Here is a 10,892-nt window from a genome sequence, read left to right on the forward strand (position 1 = left end):
TGAGTATCTGGGCAATAGAAAGAAGACAGCCGGGAGGGGGGGGGGGGGGCCCTAGCACGAGACTCTCTGCTTCTATTATGCTTGCTCCCCTCTGCGGCTCTCTTCAGGTTTGGCGCCGAGATGCGCACATTTGATCTCCCAATGCACATCTTGCGGCTTCCTCACACTATGAATTGTGTGGATGTGCCCCATGAGATACATAAAGTACCGCGGCAAGCACCAGAACGTGTACGTCGCGTCGCCGACATCTCGTCCTACACTTGCGCCCCCCGCCTGTGTGGCTGTTGTAAAGAAGAGAGAAATGATGATCCAGTGAAGGGTGCGATATGCACCTCGAGGCCCTCCCTCCCCCCTGCGCGCGGCGTCACACCCGCGCTCACGCACGACGGTAAGAACGGACGGTGCCGAGCCGCGCACAGCGCCACTGGCACCACGTACCGGGGCGTCCCTCCTCGCGACGACCCGCCCTCGGGGAAGACGCAGGCAGTCCCAACATCCACGCACGCGCACTGGCAAGGCACCAGCGCACCGGTTGGCAGGCAAGCATGCACACACCGACACGCTCACAGTCGTATACATCGCCATACTCCAGCACCAGCAACGCCCGTTCAGGGGGCACACACGCACGCACATACACCACCGCCACGACCGCGGCGAGCGACGCCTAGGGGCCCACAAGCAAACCCGTTGTCCTCCCTTCATCGTCGCCCCGCAGCCGCACTTAACACGCTCCGCTCTCGCACTCAAGCGAGTGCGCCGGAGCGCCACCGCGCACATGACTGACTGCTCAACTGGGGCGCCGCGCTCACGCACGCATCTCGTGTGTGACGCGGGTCCTGAGCCAAAGTCCCTCGCCCACAAAAAAAAATACGTCACACACGTTCGCACTCTGGTGTGAAAGTGTGTGCCGCAGGCAGCAAGTGCCGGGTGCCGGGGGCAACCCCCAGACAGCTACACAAGGCACCGCCGTACATACCTGCTGCTCGCACGTCGACCAGCGGGGCCACCGGCTGCCGCGGTACGGCTCCCCCTCAGCGAAGGGCGGGGCGCCTGCATCTCCGCGCCGGCACTTGTGCTGGTGTGCGGGTGATCCTGCGGCAGATGCTATCGGTGCGCGCTGCACCGTGCCGGCAGCACCTCGCGTGCTGCTGTGTGCGGTGCAGTGTGTGCCATTACGGGCGGCGCACCCGCCGTGCATCCACCCCTTGCGTCGCGTGCGCGCACGCGCTCGGATGCGAACAGGGCGTGCACCTGCGCGTCCTGCGGCGGGGCCCGTGTCCACGTGACACGGGCGTGCTGCGCCAGTCTCCCCACTCGGTGGTTTCTACGCAACGTTGGGCAACACACACGCGACAATGGGGGTACACGTACACCTGTCGCATAAAAACGTACAGCCATGAGCAGCTGGCGGACGGGCAGGCCGCCACCGCGGCGGCCGCCACGCCACGCAGAAGAGGGCTTACCGCACACACACACACACATCGTCACGACGACGCGGTGGTGCGCGCTGCCACGGCCGCTGCGCCACGCGTGGTGCGTGGTGCTCTGCGTGCATGCTGTGCTGTGGCGTGTGTGAAACCGTCTGTGCCCCGTGCGGTGACCGCGCACATGTGCGTATGCGTGTCTCTGCCTGCCATCAATGTCCTGGTGCCTGTCTCTCTCGTGCGTGGCGCCGTGGCTGCACACGCGCGCCTGCTCCGTGGGCCCGCGTGTGCTGCAGCAATGCCTGTGCAGCGGCGCCTTTCCAATCCTGAAGCACCGCGAGGCAGCTAAGACAACACCACACTCCTGCGTACCAACGCAACTGATCTCTCGCCAACTGCTCTAGATGTTTTGCCCTTTCCCCTACGACGGTTCACTGTCACAGCATCCCAGAGCTACATGGGTAGTGTACGCTGCCTTTGATCAGGCCTGGTTTTGCTGCATCTCATCTGCACCCTCTCTACTCTCTCCCTTTCTCTCTTAGCGACCCTACACGCAACCCCCGCACACACCCTCGGCATTCTGGTTGGTGAGCACTTGCGTCTGAGTTGGTGGTGACGCTGCGCCACGCAAAGAAAGATGTCGGTGTATGGGAAACAAATGTGTACGTGGTCACTGCATCCTGAACGGTAATGTCTGTTTGCGTGTGCGCTCTCCCTCCGACACATCTTTTGTTGTTGGGGCCGAGAGGATATGCTTTACTCTGTTGCTTCCCTTTCATGCTTTGTTTTGTGTATTTTCCCCAATCAACTTCCCTGTGCGAGTAATGCATTACCCTCGACCCCAACTCGTCGTGCCCCTCCTCCCTCCTCCTCCCCGTGTGTGTGTGTGTGTGTGTGTGTGTGTGTCTGTCTGTTTGTTTTTCCTTCCTCGGGTGTATTTTGCTCCTCTTGATCTCCACCAAGACCAACGCAACTACCCCAACTATGCGCTCAAGCACCACCGAGAGGGGGGGAGAGAGAAACGATGAGTATCTGGGCAATAGAAAGAAGACAGCCGGGAGGGGGGGGGGCCCTAGCACGAGACTCTCTGCTTCTATTATGCTTGCTCCCCTCTGCGGCTCTCTTCAGGTTTGGCGCCGAGATGCGCACATTTGATCTCCCAATGCACATCTTGCGGCTTCCTCACACTATGAATTGTGTGGATGTGCCCCATGAGATACATAAAGTACCGCGGCAAGCACCAGAACGTGTACGTCGCGTCGCCGACATCTCGTCCTACACTTGCGCCCCCCCGCCTGTGTGGCTGTTGTAAAGAAGAGAGAAATGATGATCCAGTGAAGGGTGCGATATGCACCTCGAGGCCCTCCCTCCCCCCTGCGCGCGGCGTCACACCCGCGCTCACGCACGACGGTAAGAACGGACGGTGCCGAGCCGCGCACAGCGCCACTGGCACCACGTACCGGGGCGTCCCTCCTCGCGACGACCCGCCCTCGGGGAAGACGCAGGCAGTCCCAACATCCACGCACGCGCACTGGCAAGGCACCAGCGCACCGGTTGGCAGGCAAGCATGCACACACCGACACGCTCACAGTCGTATACATCGCCATACTCCAGCACCAGCAACGCCCGTTCAGGGGGCACACACGCACGCACATACACCACCGCCACGACCGCGGCGAGCGACGCCTAGGGGCCCACAAGCAAACCCGTTGTCCTCCCTTCATCGTCGCCCCGCAGCCGCACTTAACACGCTCCGCTCTCGCACTCAAGCAAGTGCGCCGGAGCGCCACCGCGCACATGACTGACTGCTCAACTGGGGCGCCGCGCTCACGCACGCATCTCGTGTGTGACGCGGGTCCTGAGCCAAAGTCCCTCGCCTACAAAAAAAAAAATACGTCACACACGTTCGCACTCTGGTGTGAAAGTGTGTGCCGCAGGCAGCAAGTGCCGGGTGCCGGGGGCAACCCCCAGACAGCTACACAAGGCACCGCCGTACATACCTGCTGCTCGCACGTCGACCAGCGGGGCCACCGGCTGCCGCGGTACGGCTCCCCCTCAGCGAAGGGCGGGGCGCCTGCATCTCCGCGCCGGCACTTGTGCTGGTGTGCGGGTGATCCTGCGGCAGATGCTATCGGTGCGCGCTGCACCGTGCCGGCAGCACCTCGCGTGCTGCTGTGTGCGGTGCAGTGTGTGCCATTACGGGCGGCGCACCCGCCGTGCATCCACCCCTTGCGTCGCGTGCGCGCACGCGCTCGGATGCGAAAAGGGCGTGCACCTGCGCGTCCTGCGGCGGGGCCCGTGTCCACGTGACACGGGCGTGCTGCGCCAGTCTCCCCACTCGGTGGTTTCTACGCAACGTTGGGCAACACACACGCGACAATGGGGGTACACGTACACCTGTCGCATAAAAACGTACAGCCATGAGCAGCTGGCGGACGGGCAGGCCGCCACCGCGGCGGCCGCCACGCCACGCAGAAGAGGGCTTACCGCACACACACACATCGTCACGACGACGCGGTGGTGCGCGCTGCCACGGCCGCTGCGCCACGCGCGGTGCGTGGTGCTCTGCGTGCATGCTGTGCTGTGGCGTGTGTGAAACCGTCTGTGCCCCGTGCGGTGACCGCGCACATGTGCGTATGCGTGTCTCTGCCTGCCATCAATGTCCTGGTGCCTGTCTCTCTCGTGCGTGGCGCCGTGGCTGCACACGCGCGCCTGCTCCGTGGGCCCGCGTGTGCTGCAGCAATGCCTGTGCAGCGGCGCCTTTCCAATCCTGAAGCACCGCGAGGCAGCTAAGACAACACCACACTCCTGCGTACCAACGCAACTGATCTCTCGCCAACTGCTCTAGATGTTTTGCCTTTCTCCTCTCAACTCGGATGTTCTCTCCCAACTACTAAATCTCTCCCCCCCCCTACGACGGTTCACTGTCACAGCATCCCAGAGCTACGTTGGTGGTTTTCTCGAGGGAAATGACACCCAAGAGCACGTCGGTCTCCGGGGTATGGCTGGCGATGTGTCTTGTTTCCGGGCTTGGTGGATCCGTGAGCGTTCCAATGTGGGCCCTTGTCCTAGGTGAATCCTAGCGTTGTTTGGAGATCGTTCGATGTTGCTTCGCTGACTTGCAATGAGCTCAACGAGTACGGATATCGTGATTTTTGGCGTTTTGTAGATGTGGCAGCTCTGAAGCTGTTTTGTGTGTACGTTGGGTTCTAAGGCAGGCATGCAGATGTGCTTTCAGATTCGCGTATGGTGAATCTGGCGTACACACAACGTCTTGTGAAAACGCATGGCGGCGGCGATATGTGACGACGCTCCGATCAAAGCTTCCACGCGCTCGACTTGCGTGTGAAATCGCTACTCATGCCCTTGTCGCGCTGCATCTCCCCATACACACACACACACATATTCCCTTTTTTCATCTTTGGCCTCCTCTAAAAAAAAACGCGTACTATTTCACAAGTTGGCCCTTTGCTTGACCCCCACCACTGCCCCCCGCTTTCTCCGCGCAGTACAGCGGTTGCGAATCCCACCGTGTGTACGCACACGCGACATATAGTCGAGATCGCCAGTGGTATCAGTGCAAACGTATACGCGTGGGTTCGCCACGGTCAGGTCATCTATGACGACCTCAGCGTTTCTGCGCGAAGACATTAGAGAGATCTTCAACATCTTCAACGAAGATGGTTCAGGGACCATCACCATACAGGAGGTCGGGCGCGCCTTGCACACCATTACCGGTCAGCGAGTGACGCGATCGGAACTGCTTAAACTCATCGTCTATGCCGAGGACGCAGTGGCGAGGGAACGCGAGGGAGAAAAGAAAAAACGGTCTATGATTGCACATCAGCCACTCTGTAATGTCATGAGTGCCGAAACACAAGACTCACTCTCTGTGATGGCAAATGCGGACAGCGATGCCTGCGCTCTCCCTGCTGCCGGCACAATGAGCTTCTCTGAGCACATTCCTCTACTTGGTCCAGCGGGTGTATCCGAAAACGCGTCCATTGTAGGAATCACCTCCCCGACAACCCAGCAGGCTGCCGCTGCGGAGAGCCACGACAAATTTGTCACTCACCGCTCTCAACTGCTGGATGGCAGCGATGGCATCGATCTTGAAGTCTTTGAGCAGCTCGTCTTGCGCAAGCTAAACCACCGCAGCTACGAGGAGGAGTTGACGTATACGTTTGAACTGCTTGAGGACAAGTCGTTTGCTGGCTTTATCACAAAAGAGAGCATTCGCCAGGCAGCCGTCGAGACGAGAGAACCATTGACCGAAGCAGAAATCGCAGAAATGTTCGACCCACTCGTTACGGGGGTGCCAACCGCTGCGCTGGATCTCTCGGCGTTCATTGACCTTCAGCTGAAAGCTCGGAAAGCAGAAGACTCCTAACATCAGGCACACACACACACATGCAGGCATGCATGCATCCTATGGGGAGGGGGGTGGGGCGGCCTGCGTTTCTTTATGGAAAATATATACACATTTATGTTCACACCCAAGCGAACGTGCACATGTACATTACATCAACTTCATGACACACACACACAAGCGCGCACGCACGCGCATGGGACGCCATGTAAACTCAGCAGGTCTGCGTTCACTGTTTTTGTTTCTCCCCCCCCCCTTTGCTCGTGTTGTCTGCTAAACGAGGATTGCTTTGCAGGGAATACACGTTCTCAATGGAGGGGGGAGGAGGGAAGCAGAGGTCGTGCTGTCGAGTGGAATTACATCGGAGGGGGGTCGCACAGCGAATTTTCTTTTTGCCAGGAAAAAAAATCGCTTTGAAAGTGAGGAAGCAGGAAAGAAGAGATTGACGCGGACTAGAACGTAAACTTGGCCGGTAAGCACACTGGCACGCATCTGCGGATGCACTTCGATGTCTTCCCCGCGGGAGCGCTGCATTAGCCGGTCTTCGGGAGACATGGCAGTGATGCTTAATTGGCGTAGTCCCGTAAGCCCCACGAACTTATTCGCATGCGTTTGGCTCACCGGCACCATGTCACATCAACGGGAATGTTTCCTGAAGCAATCGGAGGCATTTTTTGCATCGTTTCTCTCCCCCTCTGTCTCTCTCGTCACTCATTTCTTTTTTTCTTTTTTTTTCGGGTGGTGGAATCGTGGCTTCTCCCGGCTCCCTTCTGTGATGCTGCACACGGGGGAATGAGGAAAAGATTTCTCCTTACGCTGAAGAGTATTGTGTACGCATCAATATATATATATACTTTTCAAGGCACCACTATCTCACCGGTGCCCCACTCGCCGTTTTTCTAGTATTACTGCTGCTAACGATACCCCTCCTCTGTGGTTTGGCGGGGCGGGGCTACCCCGTTCATTTTTTTCTGCTCTCCCTTGTTGATGTGACTGCGGTATTGTTTTCCTCAAACACAGCGCAGGAGGAAGAAGAGGAGGTGCCCAAGGGAGGGGGGATACGTTACATTTTCGATAAGGATTCATAAAAGGGGCGAAAAATGGGGAAGTCCTCAGACGCTCTGAAACCCAGTCACCGGTGCGCCGTGTGTGAACATGGCTTCAGCTTGACACTGTGGAAACATACGTGCGATATGTGTCGCCGCACTGTGTGTGACGACTGCGCCCCGCGCAACACTGAAAGCGTCGACTCCAATGGCAAGACGACGAAGTTGCGAGTATGCGAAATCTGCAGCACCAGCGGTCGTCATCTGGGCAGGGTCGTTGGTCAAGACTCAGCCACCAATGGTGCACCGGGGACGGGCGCCTCTCGCCTAGACCCAAACAGCGAGGCCGAGCGAGAGCGTCGCGCACGCCTCATCGAAGAGCGCAACAAAGCACAAGAGGCCCGTGGGCGTCCTCAACACGCGGACGGCGCACGTAGCACCAGATCTGTGGCTCCCGGTAAGGAACACCCATTGGCGCCCTCACTTTCCCCGCCAACCCTTTCAAGCTCGCCGGTCTCAACTCCGGTCACTCCGCCGCCACCGCACACAAATTCTGGCAATTCCGAGTGTTCAGTCAACCCTGTGTTGGAAGCGGCGATGCGGCGCCAGAAGCAGCAGCAAGTTCGCCATAGTACTACGGCATCTCCATCAGCCGCCAGCATGTCTCCAGAAAAGAAGCAGCTTATATACACGATTGAGACGCTCTTGGCGAAGCATCACGAGGATCCGCCACTGGGTTTGCGAGCATCAGAAGAACCAAAACTGCGGGTCTATCTTCAGTACCTCAGGAATAAGTACCACGTGAACGAGTAACCAAAAAAGGGTGGATGAACGCGTCCGGTGGGCAACTCCACCCGATCGGTTTGCTCTGCCCACTGCCGTGTGCATGAACCCTGCTCTCTCCCCACCGACTGGTGGTCTAGCGGTATGTTTACATCTTTTCCATGTTGTATATCACCTTTTGTTTTGTTGCTGCACACGTTCTAGATCAAGATGCCTGTGATGGCGCATGTGTGTCTGTAAGGGGTGCCCCGTGTCTTGCCAGCCCCTCGTCCTCCTCCTCCTCTGAGCTGTTCTCGCTGCACATCGCCTCTTACAATTGCCCTTGTGTCATGGCGAAATGTTTCCTCTCTCAGTGCGCTTATTTTGTATTTTTCTGAGCCCCCAGAAGAAAAAGGAAACGAACACTGCAAAACGCATCACCGTCCCACCTCCACCCTCCCCCTCCCGCCGCGCCCTATGGCTGAGTAATATTAGACGTGCACTGGGGATATCGTGATACCTCCTCTCACTCAAATGCACAGACACAGGAACGGGATCGGTCTGGGGTTTTCAGCAAAATACACAGCGCAGCACAGCATTCATCTCTGTAGCTAGTCTGCACCCCCCCACCACCACCACCACCACCACCACCACCCACCTCTCCTTGGTTTTCTCAATACTGTATCACTTTCTGTCGCTCCACCCCCTCCCTAATCAACCCTCCGGTTGCCCCCCCCCCCCACCACCACCACCCCAGCCGTAAATGACTTGACTGGGCGCATCGGTTGTTGTAAATAACGTGAGCCCCGTACCTCAGCTACTCCAGGTAGGCAGTTCTACTCCTCACGCAGTTGTGCGCTGAGGTCGACTGCTGCGCACTAACACACGGCACCGTCTCCGGTGTGTCTGGGTGAATGAGCCACACAGGCGCCCTGTCCTCATCACACGACCAGTGCTGCTCTCCACTCTTTCCTTGCTCTATTTTTCAGGCATCCGTAGACCAAACGGGGGATACCGAAAGGAGGAAGAGAGGAGGGAGGCGAAAGCCTACATCACAACGCCGCACATTTTTTTTTTGCCTCCTCGCACTGCATTCACTTCCTACGTTCTCTAGAGAAAGTGTGCCGCCCAGTCAGCAGCGTGTAGTGGGGGAGGGTAGACGGAGACCCACACGAGCATCACAAGCACAGACAGCTTAGTGCCAAGACGGGGGGATCTCCATATTATGTATTTGTGTGTGTGTGTGCGCGCTTGTCTCTTTTTGGGGAGCGTTGATGTAAACGTACAAATCCACGGCAACACAGGAGGAAGAAAAAGGGAGAAGGTAAAAAAAAAAAGAGCGCCTTCGTATTCAACTCCCAATGCAAGATCTAAAGATTGGTGTGCTCATCGCGATTATCGTTGCCTTCGTGGTGCTGGCGACGCTGCTGATCTTTCTTATCTGTCGGTTCGGTAGGTGCCGGCGCATCCGCCTCTGGAGTACAAATAAAACGACCGACTCTCGCTTCCTCAAGAGCGTCACCCGTACCAACCATGACCTCTTTGAGGCGGGGGATGCCTTCGGTCAACTGTACCGTGGGGACCCGCGTATTCACCCCAGCACGCACCTGCTTTACTTTTTGGACTTCCAAGGGGAACTGCATTGGATCGACTTCAAGAAGAAACCGGCATCTAAAATCGACACCGAGTCAACGATGCAGCAGCACATATTCGACACATTCCACCCGACAGTTGAAGAAGGCAATAGGATGGTGCCTCTCATCCCTGAGATGTTGGCGCTGTCGTACGTAAACGAGCATCAAACGCTGGTAGTGATGGACATCGATCGCCTGATCGCCCGCGACGCTGAATTCGGTGCGCGAATGCTTCACACCGCAGAGCGCCCACTGTTACTATCGTGTCTCCAGGCAGACGATGTCAACGGGTCCGTTTTCACGGCGCTGAGTCGCTTCGGCTATACTACTGGGGACGCTGCCGTAACGCCCGTCACACCAAGCGGCACGCAACATTCGGGACTGATCGCGGGGTCATCACCGCAGCAGAGTCAGCAGAAGATTGAAGTAGACCTTAGCAGGTACCGCATGAACCCAATGACACAGGCCCCTGCAGTTCCAGTCTCTTCGACTAACACACACGTAACTTCCCCGATGGACCCGTCATCCGTCGTTGCCCGGTCTCCTGCACCACCGAACTTCCACCTTACACATACGCTTGACGTCTCGGGCATGGCCCCCACTCCTGTCATTCACCCCTGCGACACTCGCTACATCACCACCCGCACCCTTGTTTCGGTAACAGCCGCTTCATACACGGTTCAACATGCCAATGGCAGCCGTACCCTGCTCGACGCAACCAATACAGCAGCGATCGAGGCGGCGCGGCTTCAGTGGGACCGACGGCAGAGCCTTGTAGTGCCACTTACCTCAGGGGCAGTGTCGGGGTACCAGTGCGTTATCGATCCCGTCACCGAGACTTCGGTTCTCTTCACAGAGACGGCAGCTGCGATCGCTGTGAACCACAACAAGAGGGAGCCCATTGTGTGCGAGCGCGCCGATGCACTATACTACACTGTTGAGCGCGTGAACTCGACGCAATGGCTGCCATTTGACAGGCCCTTCTACCTTCCCGCTGGGCGGTGGTGCGTGCGGGCCCGGGGGGTGCTGTACCGAGATGAGAGCAGCAAAACCGTTTCGAGGGTCTTTACGGTCAAGGTAACCTAATCACCGTGGATCTCTCCAAAAAAAAAAAATGCACCGAAGGAAGCCATAGAGAGAGAAGGGGCTCTGGGGGCACTGCTTTTTGTAGTTCTTCAGCATACGCCGTTACATGGTACCACTATCGAAAATGCTCATGCCACCCTCTATTGGCACTGGCTGGGTCGCCTGCCAGCGCCTCTTCTTTTGGGGAGGGCTGCAAGGATAGTGGATACCTTTAGTACTTGAAAATTATGACTAGAACAACCCCTTAAGGTGCTGCGAGAGCGTTGTCACATTTCTTCATCGTAGCACCAGCGCTTTGTTTTTTTTCGTGTCTCCCCTTTCCATCACTCCATCTGCGATATTACTTTGACTAACTTTGTGCTTTCGCTTGCGCACCTGAATATGTGATTGTAGGCAGATGCATCTCTGCCTGCGTATATGACCTGTTCCCCGTAGGTGCACCTGTAGTTTGTGTGTCTGTGTGTGTGTGTGTGTGTGTGTATATGTGTGTTATTGTGAGCATTACTCATTCTTCTTTTTTTCTCATATTATCTCCTTTTGTGTGTGTGTGTGTGTGCGTGCGTGCGTGCGA

At 57.4% G+C, this 10,892-nt stretch overlaps 3 protein-coding genes across 3 annotated transcripts; all 3 read left to right on the plus strand.

Annotated features, from left to right (window-relative positions):
- Window positions 1–5,043: 5,043 nt before the first annotated feature.
- On the plus strand, window positions 5,044–5,814 carry JKF63_00240 (uncharacterized protein; the record flags this gene model as incomplete). Its single annotated transcript, XM_067896292.1, has 1 exon — window positions 5,044–5,814. The coding sequence occupies one exon, from the start codon at window positions 5,044–5,046 to the stop codon at window positions 5,812–5,814; it is 771 nt and encodes a 256-aa protein (XP_067752449.1).
- A 1,079-nt stretch (window positions 5,815–6,893) lies between these two features.
- On the plus strand, window positions 6,894–7,652 carry JKF63_00241 (uncharacterized protein; the record flags this gene model as incomplete). Its single annotated transcript, XM_067896293.1, has 1 exon — window positions 6,894–7,652. One exon carries the CDS (start codon window positions 6,894–6,896, stop codon window positions 7,650–7,652), a length of 759 nt encoding a protein of 252 aa, XP_067752450.1.
- A 1,310-nt stretch (window positions 7,653–8,962) lies between these two features.
- Window positions 8,963–10,321, plus strand: JKF63_00242 (uncharacterized protein; the record flags this gene model as incomplete). Its single annotated transcript, XM_067896294.1, has 1 exon — window positions 8,963–10,321. One exon carries the CDS (start codon window positions 8,963–8,965, stop codon window positions 10,319–10,321), a length of 1,359 nt encoding a protein of 452 aa, XP_067752451.1.
- Between the last annotated feature and the right edge of the window lie 571 nt (window positions 10,322–10,892).

This window comes from Porcisia hertigi, chromosome 36 (assembly GCF_017918235.1).
Source record: "Porcisia hertigi strain C119 chromosome 36, whole genome shotgun sequence".
NCBI lineage: Eukaryota > Euglenozoa > Kinetoplastea > Trypanosomatida > Trypanosomatidae > Porcisia > Porcisia hertigi.